This window comes from Syngnathus leptorhynchus, chromosome 8, assembly GCF_054491065.1.
Source record: "Syngnathus leptorhynchus isolate UIUO chromosome 8, UIUO_Slep, whole genome shotgun sequence".
NCBI classification, from domain to species: domain Eukaryota; kingdom Metazoa; phylum Chordata; class Actinopteri; order Syngnathiformes; family Syngnathidae; genus Syngnathus; species Syngnathus leptorhynchus.
In genome coordinates this window covers 1,748,414-1,765,891 of record NC_141202.1, presented here as the reverse complement: position 1 = coordinate 1,765,891, position 17,478 = coordinate 1,748,414, and the positions used below count along the sequence as shown (strand labels likewise).

Sequence of the window (17,478 nt, the reverse complement as noted above, 5' to 3'; positions counted from 1 at the left end):
TTCATGATTAAAAATGGAAGCTTGAGCAAAATGGCCCATTCGCTGTTTCCTTTCAATGTGATGGTAAAGGTCGCAAATTGACAATAATAATAATGGATCCAAGATTTGTGGAGGACAAAAGCCCCTCCATCATGAACGGCCATTTTGGACTTCCTGTCTCAAAATGTTGGCCATTGAAAATGTCCTGCCGCTGTTCACTACTTCCTCCTTTCGCTCTTTGCCACTTTCACTCATTCACGCATTGGGAAGTGGCACGCCATTTGTCACGGGCCCTTGTTTGCCCGTGTCGCCTTTTACGAGACAACCAGAGGGGCGCCGGCTTCCTGAGACCACCCAGCGCTCGGACCCTGGACTGAACTTGAGCCGCTTTTCCAATCTGTGATAGAAGAACTGATATTCTGTCATTTCAAATTTCGTGGTATTTTTCTGGCTTAAATTCCAAACCTTTGTGGCTTTTATTTGCCCAGCATTTTAGTTCAATTAATAACTTTTGTCTAATTTACCAATCTGTAGAAATGTCTTTTTTTTAAATATTTTGGAAGACGTGCACTTAGAAAGAGGTGGTTTGCGCCGTTATGGGCGTGAACACAGTCTCTGCGGCCAATAGAAGCGTCTCTTCTAATTTAACGAATTAATGCAAAGTTCCAGAAAAAAGTCAAGTGTAATTCTTGACCCTCAGAGTATTTTGACGTGTCATAGAATATGAAAGGAGCGGCAAGTGTGAGGTAATGGCGTCACGAGGCCTCGCCCCCCCCCCCCCCCCTCGCCGTTCCAGTCGTGCTGGGATGCCTGAGGATTAAAGAGCGTGCTGACAATCGCATCTGTTTTGTTTCTCCAGTGCGCTAAGCACCCGGTGTGGAGAAATAGTGTGTGAAAATGTCGATACGGGAGCGGCGTAGGTGTGTGCGTGGAGTCATAAATACAGCCGGGCTTAAGTGCGCGTAAACAGTACCAGCGAGTGGCGCAATATTTCTTGGGATTCTCCTAGTAAAAAACGAAATCCCGTGAAAGCTTCTTTCACAACAATGTGAATGAAGGACCGGCTGGGGGCTAAATTACAAACATTATTATTGGCCTCGGGCGAGACACTGGAGAGGCAAAGTGGCTCGCCATTCTTTTTGAAATCCTCCCAAATCTCCCCTTCTCGTGATCCACGGGATGCCTCGCCGACACGCCACCTCCGTGCTGGGACAATTAGCAAAACACACACAAGGAGCACTTTGAAGTTCTCCACAAAAGCGGCTCGTCTGTTAACGCCGCGTTTTTCCGCATCCGGGAAGCTCAAAGATGTCAGATGAAAGCCAAGATGGCCGACGAGGACGAAGGTTTATAAATCCTCATTTCAACTAGGGCTCAATAAAAGTCTTAAATCTCTCATGACAACCTGAAAACAAGCACAACCGGGAATGAAGCCTTGCTCTGTAGCAGTTGTTGAAATGTTTACAATGATCACGCTAATTTACAATAGCCTGTCTATGGTGTTTCACATTAAATATTAGCATTAAGCTAGCAGACGTAATAAAAGGAGCATGGAGAAATTTTGGAAAAATGTGTGAGTTTTCCCAGACAGCTGATCTGGAATTTGGACAAGGGTGTGTAGACTTTTTATATCCACTGTATATACAACAATGCATTTCTAACATTTAATTAATAAATTATTTTTAGCCAAGCCCAGAAAAACAAACGGATTAGCAACACTGCGTATCGTTGCTTTTGCCATCGTCGTCTCATGAATCGGCTTCGGCGATATTACGATTGCGCTTCACTCTCTCGGCCTGAACCGCAAAATCGAAAAGTAAAAAGGCCGCTGTGAGACAATCGCTGACAAACCATGAAGTGAGTGAAAAGCCTGCAACAAGTGCACCAGGACACTTTGAGCAATGGAGACGTTTAGAATCCGCTCAGAAACAACAAGTGCTCGCAAAGTAGGCCATCCATCACAGGATGGAGGGGCTTGGAGATTTTAGGGAAGGGGGGGGGGGGGGGGATATATGAGTCATGGGTGGTGAAGAGGGGAGGGGTGTAGAAAGAGAAGGATGCTGGCTGACTTTACGCTGATAAAGGCGAGCTCTGCCGGATTAACTTGTCCCGAGTTTTGTTTCGGTGGCGGCGAGGCCAAGCGAGGCGCTCTTAGCTCGCCAACATCTGGAACGTGTCAGCGAAGGCCAGACGCCGCGTCTACGCACACACACACACACAAACAATCACACAACTTTAGAAAAAAAAACACACACATGAACATACAGTTCAAACAAATTCATGATCATTAATTTCACGCACATCGAAATCAAATCAACACGAATGCAGTGACCTGAATGAAACCATCACACACGTCAATAGATAGAAAAGTAACAAAAAAATAAAAACACATCCAAATAAAATAAGAGACACACATAAAACCCACATTGAAATAATCCTGACAAAAAACACACACGGAGAAGGGTAACATCAACACAACGCCTGAATGTGACAACAAAATCAACACATGGAAATACAAATAAAATAAAACGCACATAAAAGGTGAAAACAGCAACACACACACACACACACTCACGTGCACTCTCTCACACACTCTGTCTCTCTCTCAGACACACACACATCACAAACTCACACTTTGACACACGCAAGGCCACATACAGACATACAGACACATGAAGACGGAGATGTCGTCTTTGCGCCAGCCGAGATAAAGAAAGAGTCCTGCTCCTTGTCACACACACACACACACACACACACACACACACACACACACACACACACACACACACACACACACACACACACACACACACACACACACACACACACACACACACACACACACTCCCAAAAGCCACACTGCAGTTGCTAATGATGGACAGCTGAAGGCACACTCTCGGGGCGCCAATCAAATTTGCAGGCCTCTAATTGGATTACAGCGGGCAAGAGGGAGGGCTTTTATCTCGCCCCGCTCACAACACACACACACACACACGCACACTCGTTTGTTTGTGCTCTCGTCTGCGCTTGAATGATGGACAAAAGAGCGGCCTGTCGACTGGCGGCTGAGTGCTGATTGGTCGGAGCCGCCGTGGCTTTGTTGTGTGCTTTTGCCTCCAGCTCATCTGTGTGTGTGTCTGTGTGTGTGTGTGTGTGTGTGTGTGTGTGTGTGTGTGTGTGTGTGTGTGTGTGTGTGTGTGTGTGTGTGTGTGTGCACGAGGCGTCACCTAGCTCATTGCCTGCTCTCTGTTGGCTTTTCAGCAGGCCTCAACGCTACAAGTAGTGAAAAGACGCCGCGGGCTAGCATGGCGGTTCAAAGGCAACACGGCGAAAACAATACACAAAAGAAATACTTTGGGGTTTTTTTGTGTGGGTGTGCAAAATTTGTTTTGGCAATCCTGCAAGATGATGACAGGGGAACGTCAATTGTGTTTGTGGCCAATGAATGAAAAGTCTGCAGGGAGCACCATTATAATATTAGATATAAGTCAAGGAACTGGTGAGAATGTTACTCGTCCCTGCGGATGCCCGAAAGACGCCGAGCGTATCAGCGGCGCGTTGCCTATCAGCCTCGACCGACCGAGGCCAGCCAGGAAGTCACAGAGCAACCAACACACGCCCCTAACCACCTACCCACATCTTATCTGTTATTGGCCGGCCCACTCGGACGCTTATCTTTTATTGGATGACTCCTCTGTCAAGCTTATCTTTATTGGCTGGCTCCTCCTGAGCACCGAGACGAGGAGAAGGAGGAAAAAGAAGGAGGAAAGACATCCTCTGACGTGTGGGAGAATATCATAAGCCTGTTTTCACCTTCCCTCACTTCCTGTCCTGCAGCCAATCACAGTAAAGAGAACTCAATAGCTGAGTTGATTCAATGGACAATATCATTAGGATGCTAATGTTATACAGAAAAATTAACATTGTATTCAATTAATGCCCATGAGCAAAATGCATTATTTTTCAAGAAAATTAAACTCATATAAGCTTGTTATTAATTATTATTCTTATTCTTATTATTATTATTACTATTATTATCCTTTTTAAATCACAAATAATCAATCACAGACTTATTTGGAACACCAACTCATAATAAATAATTGAGATAGAAAAGTTTGATTAAAAAAATTTATCAAATTCAATTTGTTGACTAGCCTACATTTTAAAACTTTAAGACTTAATATGGAGCCGGGCTGTACAACACTAGTAAAAAAAAAAACTACAGTGGAAATAACAAAAAAAAAAAAAGCTCATATGTTAAAAATGACAGCGTGCTACTTCACTTAAATGTAATAATGCTTTGAGTATTTTTGTGTGCCTGTTTGAGCTCCTGGTTGCCGTGACAACGCATCTATCCTACAGGCAAGGAGCTCTTATCGCACAGAAAAGCTTTTAAACGCGAAAAAAAAAAAGACATAAAGAAGTTAAAGCAGCAGGAAGCAGAGCCTGATGGGTAAATACGTTAACAACACGCCATGTCCACCATTTACGATCACTTGCCGCATTTCCTGGTTATTTTAACCGTTCCTGTCCGCTTCTGTTTGCATTAATCCAAATATTTATGACCCTTTTCTAGCCTCTTGAACATGCTCTCATTTTATGTCTTATTATAGAAACTTGAGTGGACTAAAGTGTGGCTTTCCTTCATCCATTTTGATAAGGAAACATCAAAAATAGGGCTTTTGGAATGTGGCAAAGATTGTCCAGTGGACATCCACGTGAACATTGTCGTCATCACATCTCCTTGGCGTCATCTTGAGACACTAAATATGAACAAATATGGAACAAGCGAGGCCAGACAACACACACATCCCCGCCTCCCTGGGAACAGCGGGCCGTCACTGTTAGCGTTACGTGCCACTCGCGCCACCTGATAAGACAAGCAGAGCCATAATCGGATCGCAACTGAGCTGGCTGGCCACCACGGGGAAGTTCTCAAGACAGTTTGTTCAAATGTCTTTTGCCCAAATAGCAATGTAGTCACAAAACACAATGCTCACATGGAACATGAATTATTGGCGGCTAGCATAAGAAGCTAACATAGCAGTGAATTTTTTGACTCTGCACAAATGGTCAAGAGACTTAAATACATCCCAAAAATGATTTTGTCGACAAAAATGTCCTCCATAAAGTTGTAAACAAAAAATTTGCGGCTAGCAGAAGATGCTAATGTAGCGGTCTCCATCTTCACTCAGCATCTAATCGTAGTATGTATATGTTCTAGCCATCTTTTGATAAATTATTTTGTTTCGAGCTTTCCATCTTTATATACATTCTTCCTGTCTTTATATACAGTCAATCTGTCTTTATTTACCATCACTAATCTTCATATACAATGGATTAGCTTTCCGTGTGTTTATGCGTGCTTAGCATCAGTTCCTAGATAGACTTATCTCCCAGACGCTAACGGTGTCTGCGCAGCCCATTACTGAGCTGCAATTAGTCAGACTCTCAAATTAGCCACACGCCACAACAAGTGTCTGCTCTTTTATCAGAAGGAGCTGTGGAGCTTTTCGAGACGTCTTGTTGACTGATTGAGCTCAAGAGCTGTGCTGGACGCTAAAATAAGCTCAATGGCGTCGTGCGCTTGAGTTCCACGCCAGCTTCTCACAAAAGTTAAGAATACCTAGTGGAAGACTGAGATCAAGCGCTGATTCTGTAAAATAATGGTTAACTCTAATTTTGCTAGGTTTCTTCTTCCTGTTTGTGTTAAGCATTTAGCATTGCACAACGATACAGATCGCTACGCTTCTCCTGCTGGTATCTAGCAAGAAATATTTGATGCTTCATTTGATGATTCATCTTTACATTGTAACTTAGGATAATATCATGCGTGTAAAGTAAGAAAACTTCGGACAGCGCTAAAAGATGAAAGCCTCCTTTGGGTCCGTCAAGAGAAGTGCACGCTCGCGATACAGTACACGCACAATTTGTGTGCGAACCTCAAGGGAAACGAGCGAGCTGCGAAGAACTGCTGCTAAAATCCAAAGCTATGGAACATCCACGCTCGCACCTCCTGAATGGACTTGTCGCACTTACACACTCACACGTTGTGATATAACACATCCACAATGTCACACATCCCAACTCCCGACACAAATAAATATGGTGTCCATTTTGTCGTACGGCCGATCCTGCCGTTCGTCAATGATACAGATAAAACAAAAATGCACTATCGATCCTGCAACTGTGAAATAGCATCTTAGCATCTAAGCTACTGATTAGCATGACAACATAGCACAAGGTTGACCTTCCCCTAAATGAAGCTTGTAATTGCACATAGATGCCACAAAATGGCTCAACTAACACCAAAAACTTTCACAAACATAAATTACATCGACAACGAGAAAACATTAACTATGTCTTTGGGAATGCCCCAAAAAAATCCAGACAATCCAGAGTTGTCAAATCCCATCATTCAAATCAAAGTCAAGCGGAATCTTTCATCATATTTTGGTAAGTCGTAAAATTGCAAACTCAACTGACTCGAGTCGAGTCACGTGACGTGAGCTTTTGTTGATATATGCTAGCTGCCAGAAACATGACAATAAAGTTGACGATCGGCTCTCAATTCTGTAAATATGATTTTAGGGTGGTCAGGTTTTACCCAGATGTGCCTGAAAAAAGTGGCTGGGGAGGGAGGGGGGGGGTGGTCTTCGGGGGCGTAAAAAAGTTCTTAGCAGGTGCCGGGTGTTTATGTGACACCTCTTCAGGGTGCTAATGCCGGATAGGCGTTTAACGGTAGGGTAATGGACGCTCGGATGGCAGCCGGGGAGAGTCAAAGGGGGGTGAAGATGTTGTTAGCGGGGTTAGGGGGGTGAAGAAGGGGGGGCACTTGTGCCGCTGCGCTGGATGAAAGCTCCCCGACCAGCCGTCGTCGCGGTAACTAATTTGCTGAGATTTTCCGCTCGACTGGAGGCACGAGGAAGAGGCCCCCTCGGACCCTCCTTAAGCCCTAACTTCCCCCCCTCAGCACTTTCACTTGACATCAGGCTAGCAACACCACTGACAAGTAGCCTCGAAGCTAACTCGCGTTACATTTATAGATTATCTTCTGAACACAGATGAATCTGAAAACATCCAAAGAGTTAGCATTCAGATTTGGCTTCTCTGTGTCATATTTAAAAGACACTTTTTTTTTTCTTCTCCTTGACAAGGACTTTAAAGTAAACGATATGTACCATGGAAAATGTCCGAGTCAAGTTTGAGGGTTGAGACACGCTCTATCCCAAAGGCCGTAATCCTCTCCTTCCACTTTCACCTCAGACGGACGCTAAGCGCTAAGTGCAGATTATTAGGAGCAATAACAACACTTCCAACAATGGAGCTTTTTTTTTTTTACCTTGGGGCCGCTTGGCCCTGCTCCAGTTAGCTCGCTGTTAGTTTAGCCGTCGTGCTAATCCCTCAACTCGGAGAGTCGGCTACAGCCAAGACAAACGCGAGACCGCCAAATAACAGCATTAGCACCGTTACTACTTTACCGAGTCAACTTGTTGGATATCGGTCGAGTTTTTCTTCTAGCATTTCTTTTCTTTAGCGGGTCAGGTATGAGCGGGCAAAGTGGATGGTGTAACACTGTGGTGAGCGTGTACATATTTAGCCTGGTGTCTGCTCAGCGGGGTGGAATCACAACACAATTACAGAGTCGCTTGTTGAAGACATGTAGCCCAGGAGGAGGCGCGTCTCCGCTTAGCTTTTAGCACCAGGCTGCTGTCGCTAAAATGTCATGGCTATGCTGCAAAAAGCCTGTCAGCTTGTTATTAGCTTCTGGCGTGTCTGTCGCGCTCAAATACTCTCAAGAGACGACGACCACCGTGTGTCTTCCATTATTCACAAGAGTCGAACATTTCTTTTGAACGGACGACACTTGTTTTAGGATCTCAGTTACGACGCCCCCTACAGGAACACCTCAGATTTTTTTTTTTTTTAGGGTGTATTTTGAAGTAAAATTCATTATATTGCATGACAAAAAAAAAAACATTAAGTCAATCTGACTGAAGAGAATGGAAAATTCTATAAGTTTCGGGTCCTGCACCTACTGCCACTTGTTACCAAAAATAACACGCACAGTTGAACTGAAGTGAACTAAAGTGTCGTGTTTGGGTGCACAAGTGGATTATGGTGGAGGTTACAATTGGTGGGGGGGCTCAGAAGGGAGAGGGGGCTTGGTCCTGCATTTGAACTTAACCCGACTGACTGACGCAGCAATTAACATCAAAAGCAGCAAAAGCAGCAGCGCAGTGTGACGCTGCGCTAATTAGTCATATGAACCAGACAGTGTGTGTATGTGTGCGCTTTCACAGCGGGTGGATGAGAATGGACTGGAAAGACAAATGTGTTGCTCAGTCATCTAATTGGAATTTATTTTCACTGGAATGAAGGGAAATGAAAAGAACCCATTAGTTTCGAAGAAGCAAAAGCTATGTTAGCATTTGAGCAATCATTTTTGCTGAGGATAAAGAATAGATGACTAGGAGTACGTTCACATTGTGTTGAAATATACGTCGCTTCAAAGTTTTTAACGCCGCAAAATCTATGGCATTCTGTTTTATGTGTTAGCATTAAGCTAGCAGACTGTTCTATGCGACGACGGAATGTCAAACGTTTTGACTCAGGATAGACTCGAAATAAATCATTTTTTATTTCACGTCGGGCTAAAGTGTCACATACAAAAACAAAGTAACAATTGAGCAGGTGAGGGTATTTTTCATATAGTGTTTTTTACTTTAGCCATAAATCGTTTTAGAAAGGCTGAAAAGCGTGTGATGGGTGAGTGGCACGTAACAAGATCTGCGTTGCACTCAGGGATATGACAATGAAAGCATCCCCGCCATTATCCCACCGGATAAATGGCCTCCGTGCCGCTAGGTCGGCCGCCCGCGACGGCCAATTCCCCTCAGAGTGGAATTTGGTGGAAAAATAATCGCCCCGTGATTGAATTGCCCAGCGGGACGTTTGAGCCCGGGCCGTAATGAAATGGCTGTTGTCGCGAGTCGACCTTTTTGGCCCGGCATGGCCACTTTTTCAGCAGATTACGCCGACTATTTGCCTACAGGAAGACGTGTAATGTATGTACATGGCCCTGTTTTGTCAATGTAAATCCCCATTAGCGCACACAACATTGTGTTTAGAACTCAAAGGCTGTCACCCGTATGCCGGAGCGGGGACACGCTCAAGTCTTTGCACGGCACGCCAACTCTGTTTACAGTCGGTGTAGCTAAAAGGCCAAATGAATACATTAATATATCAAATGCTAAAACGAGGCTAGTCCTATTTTGGGTGGAAGGATAAAATCAGAATTCCTATTGTAGAATTACAAAAAGCAAATGATTTTTTTTGGATTGTCTTTTGCTTTCCTTTTTTACTATACAAAAAGTCACAATCTTGCTAAAAATATATATTTTGGGAAAATAATCACATTTTTGCTATTTACAAATATTAAAGTTAAGTAGCAAAGCCATCATGTTATTAGTATAAACTAAGAAACATTGAAACATGTTTGGAATAATGCTAAATGCTAACGCTAGCTTCACAAATAATGCTTGAAATCGTCCAAATTTAACGACAAGTGCTAAAACACGAATTGCTAATGTTTAGAATTAATCCTCTAACATAGCGACCATTTAAAGACGGCTTTTTCTTCAATTGTATAACTTCCGTTTGCAATCTACGCATCATTTGAATATGATTTAAAAAAAGTGTCATTTTGAGAGTCTTACAGTTTGTGCGAGTGACTTGACTGTTTGGCTTGGAGCCGCGTTGCCCCTTCAAGGCCCCGCCGGCCCCTCAAAGTGTGAATAATATCCAGCGAGCAGCGCAAGGGAAAGCTTTTAGCACATTATCCACTGCAGACGCCAACGCACGTTAATCCACTTTGTCAGCGCGGGTCTCTTATTAAATATCTGCACGGGCGCATTTGCATTCTGGAGTCTGCTAAAGGCTTTAAGAGCACAGCACATGGTTCTCAAAGCAACACGTAGAGTCACATGGAGGACATTTGCCTCACTTTAGAGGACGCAGCACTTGCTATAAATAACGCACTTGCTCATCATTTTGGCATAACAAACGAAAAGTATGCAGAGAGGAAAAGTTGCCAAAGGTGTTCATCTCTAGCTTTAATGATATAAAATGACATGTCTATTCTCTACTGCTGCTTTTTCTTATCTGTCTCACTATTTAGCGGGCAACAACACGGCGGATCTGGCCGTCTCAAAGGAGTTGAAAGCAAAGAAGCAGCGAAACAAATATGGAAAAGAAAGGAAGATGTGCCGAGGTCATTTTGTTGCGAGTGTACTATGTAAGAAAACAATAAAATACTACATAAACTGCATAAGATGACGTGAAAGCGTAGTACAACGAGCTTTCACCAAGGTGGCGCTATCACTTTTCGGAGTTCTAGCCTGGCGACGTAGAATTGTAAAGAAACATTTTGACTTGACTTCTCCTTTAAGAAATCAAACTTATTTTGGGGTTTTTTTGGTCGTTGTTTTTGATATGCGGATATTTTCTCTGTTTGATTTTGTTTATAATCAAAGTCTTAAATTTTTTTTTTTTTTTTAATTGTTTTTCTTTACTGCCTTTATGCTTGTTGCTTTTCAATAACGGGTTGCTTTCGGTTTGGGGTATGTTGTCTGTTTTGATTGGGAGGACGGGGGTTCTTTTTTTTTTCTTTTTTTTAAAAACATTTTTCCGCTCCAAAGTCAGGAAGCATTAGTGATTCCAACAACAAACTAATGTGTTTTGATACCCAAGAAGTAGAAGATAGCAGATGACTTCCTCTTGACCATGACGTCTTCTTAGGCTCCGCCCACACGATCTCCACCGATTGGCCACCGAGGCGGGACAGCGTGACGTATGAACCTCTGCAAAATGATTGGAGTGACGAAAAAAAAAAAAAGGCTGAAGTTGCCTCTGAGCTTTCCACAAAAATCTGTAAAGCACCTTCAGACCGGTCTGGAAGTCACCTGAGAGTTCTGGATGTCCTGCTCCTCCTCTTTCGTCTTCTCCTCCATCATGCGATCACATTGGCCTTTATAAAACACATCAAGCAAAGGGATTTATTACTGTCTTATTAACGAGTTTGTGCGGAGTTTTTCCTTTTTTTTTTTTTTTTTTTTTTTGCGGAGCGACATGGAGTACAGCAGCTCCCCGAAGCCGCAGCTGTCCTCGCGGGCCAACGCCTTCTCCATCGCCGCGCTCATGTCCAGCGGCAAGCCGAGCAAGGACAAGGACGGCGGGGACAGCACCATCAAGCCGCTCGGTACGTGCAGCAAAAAAAGTGATCAAACTGTTACACTCGTTATTTTTGTTTTTGTGTTAACTTTTTTTTTAAAAAGTTTGTATGAATCAGAGTGGAAGAAAACCAAAGTTTGGAAAAAAAAAATAGTGACATTTATACAGTGGGCTTTTGTTGATGACATTTTCGAAAGTTTTAATCATGATAAATATTCATATTAAATATATTCATGACGCATATATGATTAAAAAAAACTAATCCAAAAGGTTTTCTATTGCGTTAATAAAACGTGAGTTTGGGGGCTAATTTGTGTATTTTATTTAGGTTTTGTATATAAATGCCATTGACAACATTAGTAATATGAGAAGTTGAGAGTAGTTTATATAAAAAATAAAAATGTAGTAGTGCGTCTTAGGACATCATATTTATTGACATCTATATTTACATTTTAATAGTGTGTGTACCTTTGTTTTGTTTTTGGTATTGTAGTGAGTTAGTAAACAAGACTACATTTAATGTCTACTTCAGTTTATTTTGTTTCTGATTTATTCGATAAAAAAAACATATTTAATGAGAATTTCTATGCACGGATGTTGTGCCTTTGTATTTTATTTTCATTTTAGGTTTTATATTGAGTTAATAAGTCTATACCGAATTGCAACAGCGTATAGGTCACTGTTTTGGTTTATTTACCTTTGTATTGAGTTAGAAAATTGATAACTTGCATTCATGCACATATGTGTTCATATATTTCGTTCTATTGAATTGCTTATAGGAATGTGCTACGTGCTAATGTTGTCTGTATTGCAATTGTAATTATATATAGATAATTAATGTGACAGATTTTTTTCTATATATCTGTAATTATTTTCAGATTTTAAAAACATATAATCTAACACGTTTTTTAATTTGAAAAACGCACACTTCAAAAATATTACAAAATTTAAAAAAAGAATCCAATAAATGGATATATTGGTTTTCCTCGTATTCCCTTCATATGTTACGATTAAAACAAAAACTGTGACGCAATACATTTAATTTGAAAAAAAAAACGTAACTAAAAAAAAATCTAAATATTTTTCCTTCTATTTACTATTATACCAATTTTATCACCGAAGGGAAAACCATAAATCTCGCTATAACTTGATTGGAACATGTGGTGAATTTGTCTTTACCAAACATTTATTAATTTATTCAAATTGCACGCTTGCCTTGCAGAGCAGTTCGTGGAGAAGTCCTCGTGCAGTCAGACGCCCCTCTCGGACCGCTCCTCTTCATCTTCTTCCTCTTCGTCGTCACTGGACATCCTGCAACCGCTGGCAGGAGAGCTGGTCGGGAGCGCGCCGCTGTCAGGCGCGGGGGCGTGCACGGAACCCCTCATCCCCACCAGCCCGCCGCTCCCGTGTAGCGAGGAGATGGCCAACATCTCATGCAGCCTCGAGACCAAAGAACTCTGGGACAAGTTCCACGAGCTCGGCACTGAGATGATCATCACCAAGTCGGGAAGGTGAACACATATTTTGTTTTGCTGCCAAATATTGCAAATGGGAGAATATTTAAATTTGCTTGGCTCCTTTCTTGCTTTAGATGTAATACGTATTTCGTTCATTTGAAACACATTTTCCATATTATTATTGTATTATTATAAGTATTATTAATAATCATAATTATAGTAACAAGTGCTTATTATATGATAAAGCATCAAAACGTATTTTACAATAATAATAAAATGTTTAACACGTTTTAATGGCTTAAGTCAGTATTTTTTCCAGTTAAAACAATTTTTAGAGTAAATATTATTGCTAACGAACAATTTTATGTGAAACCCAGTAGTCTTTTTTAAGAGTTGGTATTTTTGCACGTTGTTGTGCACTAAAAGTGTCATTTTGGTTATAGTTTATGATTTACAATTAAAAAAAAACAGCATCATGATAGACATTTCAATAATAAATAAATGATTAACGTTCCCAAATTGGGAAGGTGTCACTTTACAATCTATGTTAATCATTTAATATAGAACATTAAATCATTTATTTAAAAAAATCCGTTTTGACTAGATTGTTATTTGCATAATACATTTAAAAAAGGTGGACTTGAAGTGCTTTTCTGGTGATTTTCCTCTTCATTTTATCCATGCCTCCATTTAACGTGTTGTTGTGTGTCTGTGTGTGTTTGAGGCGGATGTTCCCGACCATCCGTGTGTCTTTTTCGGGTGTGGAGCAGGATTGCAAGTACATCGTGTTGATGGACATCGTCCCGGTGGACAACAAGCGCTACAGATATGCTTACCACAGATCTTCGTGGTTGGTGGCTGGCAAGGCGGACCCTCCTCTTCCTGCCAGGTAATACAACCCTAAATATAGCATATGGAAAATACATATGATGTAGAACCCTCGACTTTTTTTGTGTGTTTTCCTTTTCTGCAAAATAAATGCCCCAAATGGTATTATGCAAAACTTTTTTTTCCCCAATCAAGCCATTTGATTGGACAATAAGTGCACTGGACCTTTAAATGTACAACTGTCAATTAGCGGACATCAACAGTTTATAGATAGCGTTTCCGTATGTTACTTGCATATTATACTTGGAATAACATTTTTATTTAAAGCATCTGTGGTCGTCAAACGAGGTTAATGAGACAAGAATTGTGCAAACAAACAAAACTATAGTTCGGCTAACATGCTAACGCAGCTAACCAACTTGACAGTCATGGCGTCAGTTGGTTTCATTTAATATTTCTGGACTACTTTGATGTTTTTTTTGCAGAGTGGATTACTCACCAAATGACGTGATAATGAAGTGGTCCAATTTTCCCGAGCGCTCCGTGCAAATGAAAGAATCTTTTTTTTTTTTTTCATTCATTCTTTTGCTTTAACTATTGACGCGCTAACGACTATGCGGAACTATTTGTACTGGCGGAGCCGCATCAATCATTACGCACCCAAATCATAATTGATTGTTGTCGCATCTATTTTGCATTGCGGTAATTCGAGGTATTTTTAAGACAATTAAAAAAATTCATTTTATTTACTTTTGATTTAAAAAAAAAAAAAAAAAGTCCCAAAACGCCACAATAATTGCTTGTCAAACCCGAGCGCTGATTGGTTGCTTTCCGCCTCAGGTATGCGAGCTCTCGGCCAATCAGCAGCGAGCATGTGACGCCTATGTTGTGGTGTTGCGTTCACAGGTTGTACGTACATCCCGATTCTCCGTTCAGCGGCGAGCAGCTGATGAAGCAAATGGTTTCTTTTGAGAAAGTCAAACTCACCAACAACGAGCTCGACCAGCACGGACACGTCAGTTTGTATTTGAGTTTCAATATTTTTGTAATTATTAATTCCAACGGTGATATTTCATGTGAACTTTGATATTTATGACGTTGTGTCACTATACTGAACATGCAATTATGATCAAATAACAAACGAAACATAAACAGGGTTCAGACATAAACTAATTCGATATTGATTCCAAATAAGGTGATCTTTTTCTCTCTTAATTTCCACATTTAAAAAATGACCAAAATGCTCACTGTAGTTATTCATGCATCTGTTCTTGCAGATCATCCTCAACTCCATGCACAAGTACCAACCTCGGGTTCACATCATCAAGAAGAAGGAGCACACGGCCTCGTTGCTCAACTTCAAGTCGGAGGAGTTCCGCACGTTTGTCTTTGTGGAAACCGTCTTCACCGCAGTCACCGCGTACCAGAACCAGCTGGTAAAAGCAACCAACCGGGCATCATATGTTATTTTGCAGGATCTCTGTGTCAAACAAAGTCTTCCTGATGTTCAAGATTTCTCAAATGAGTCTGTATTATATACAAACGTGTGTTTGTCAGATCACCAAGCTGAAGATCGACAGCAACCCCTTCGCCAAAGGATTCCGGGATTCGTCGCGGCTAACGGACATGGAGAGGTACAGGGATTTCTGGGAAAGTCATTTTATGTGCTCGTATACTTTGCTGAAAACATTTTGTCCAAAATATCCATTAGAGGTTGGAGGCGTTTGCCATTCCACACAAATTTGAATGAGATTGATTCATTAAGAAACACGTCCAAATTTTGATGTGTCAGGGGTGTGTAGACTTTTGATATCCACTGTTATTTACACATACACACACACACACACACACACACACACACACTCGAAGGTGGTGTCAGAGTGTATTTGAGGGGCTGCGAATTGGAGCTGATCAATTGATCTTTGGGGCGCTGCAGAGGGGAAAATGCGATTAGCCAACAGTCGCCATGCGGCTGCACTCAAACACACTTTAATCCAATTGGACGACTTTGAGTGATTGAAGCCAGCAGGTCCCGCCCACCCCATCCCCTCCCCTCGTCCCATAAAGCATTGTGGGATTTTGCCATAGGGTCAACCTGACAAAAACACACACATTTGTACTGGTCTGCTGACACATATTGCACTTTACTAACCTGATTGGAGGGAAGGAGGGGGGAGGGGGGGCGGGGGTAATGTGGCCACATGGATGGCATCATGCAGACCAGCACATACGCTGAACACACGCACACAAACAATTTGTGTCACTGAGCTTGACAAGTGCGGCTTGACAAGACTCAAATGAGCTAATGCACTCGGGGAGTGTAGCGGGTACACACACACACACACACACACATACATGACAAAAAACTGTTGCAAAGAAAATAATGTCAGATTTGATTATGGTATGGAAGATGTCACAACGAGGAAATCAATTAAAATGAAATTTTTGATATATATTAAAAGAAATGGTTGGGTAATTGAGCAGAAGGATTGTGAAGTACGTTTTAAGGAAGTTCCACATTGACATTACTGACGTATTCATTCATACTGTTTGTATGTAAAATGACAACAAGAGCCAAAAGTCAAACGAAATCAAACCACTGTGATATCCGACTTGTAAAACAAGGAGATTTATTTTGGGCTGTTGCTCTTGGACTTCTGCTGCAGGGAAAGTGTGGAGAATCTGATCCACAAGCATTCGTACGCCCGCTCGCCCATCAGAACGTACGCCGGCGACGACGACCATTTGCCTGACGACGGACACCTGCCCCACGCCAGAGGTGACTCGTTATTATTACCGTTCTTGACGCGAGCAAAATAATGTCTCTCGATTCGTTCAAATCCGAGTCATTTTTCTGAAAAGATCCATTTTTTTGCCAAACAGGCTCGGCATTCACGGCCTCGGACAACCTGTCGCTGAGCTCCTGGGTGAGCGGCGGCACGTCGGCGGCCTTCTCGGGCTTCCAGCCCCCTCCGTCACTGTCAGCCATGGGGACCGGCGGAGCCGGCTCCCTGCCGCACCCCATGCAGGGCTCGCTGCCCCCCTACGGGCGCCTGGGCATGCCCCTGACACCGGGCGCCTTGCAGGCCGGCGGACCGTCCTTCCCAACCTTTCACATGCCGCGCTATCACCACTACTTCCAGCAGGGGCCCTACGCCGCCATCCAGGGCCTGCGCCACTCTTCCGCTGTCATGACACCCTTCGTATGACTCCGCCCCTCCCCAAACCTCGGACCGCCTCACTCTCATCTTGTGTAAATAGTTCACCGTAACGAAAGGACGAAGAAGCAGAAAGAAAGGGACATCCTGGCGCTCAAGGACCGCAACGTGGAGTCAGCCATGTTGTCAAAAGCGACCTGATCGGTTTGCATCCTCGTCGAGACGAGACGAGAGAGGCCGGATGGGAACCAGATGTGATTCCAAACACGTGTACAGTCAAAAGTCAACCTATAGTATGTGAGAAATTAGGACTGGGTGGAAGCGCTACACTAGAGAGATCAAATCAAATAAACGCTAGCACGCATGCTGGATTGAAACATTGTTAGAAAAAGAAAAACAATAATCATCATTGATTCACTTTGGGCTGTGGAGTTCAACGTTAAAAACAGCAAAGTAAACTACCTGACTGTTAGCAAAAGCTGACTGGCCGTTATTTGGGTTTTTTTTTTTTTGTTGAAAGGGATACAAGAAACGTTTCAGTCTTCCTAGAAATTGTCCTCAATGCTTCTCATGTCATGATTATTATTTGATTTAGAGAAGAGTGGATAGAAAAAGTCAACACACTCCCAATTCAAATGTCAGAGATTTTTTTTTTTTTTAAACAAAAATGTGGTATTTGAGCTGGGGTGTGCACATTTTTACAATTCACTGCAGATACTGGCGTCCAATAGTTCAATCATGCTAAAAAACTTTAGTAACACATTAGCCTCATTAATTGACTTTTTTTTTTTTTTTTAAACTCCAAATTTATGAAATTATTTTTT

The 17,478-nt window shown here is 42.2% G+C and overlaps 1 protein-coding gene and 1 long non-coding RNA gene across 4 annotated transcripts in view; one reads left to right on the top strand and one right to left on the bottom strand.

Moving 5' to 3' along the window:
* LOC147051678 (uncharacterized) overlaps positions 1-15,106 on the bottom strand; it is a 23,328-nt gene extending 8,222 nt beyond the window's left edge. The window contains exons 1-5 of one of the 3 annotated variants that reach the window (XR_015067010.1): positions 14,805-15,106; positions 13,505-13,568; positions 12,427-12,543; positions 10,944-11,008; positions 10,727-10,841 (exon numbers count right to left, since the gene is read on the bottom strand). This is a non-coding gene — a long non-coding RNA (uncharacterized LOC147051678). Of the gene's footprint in view, positions 1-10,726; positions 10,842-10,943; positions 11,009-12,426; positions 12,846-13,504; positions 13,569-13,995; positions 14,235-14,804 lie in introns of those variants that run through there. The other 2 variants (XR_015067009.1, XR_015067008.1) reach the window with 2 other exon arrangements.
* On the top strand, positions 11,110-17,478 carry tbx20 (T-box transcription factor 20). Its single transcript, XM_085919477.1, has 8 exons — positions 11,110-11,239; positions 12,434-12,722; positions 13,393-13,557; positions 14,403-14,511; positions 14,774-14,932; positions 15,054-15,130; positions 16,163-16,275; positions 16,380-17,478. The coding sequence occupies exons 1-8, from the start codon at positions 11,110-11,112 to the stop codon at positions 16,703-16,705; spliced, it is 1,368 nt and encodes a 455-aa protein (XP_085775603.1). The 3' UTR covers positions 16,706-17,478.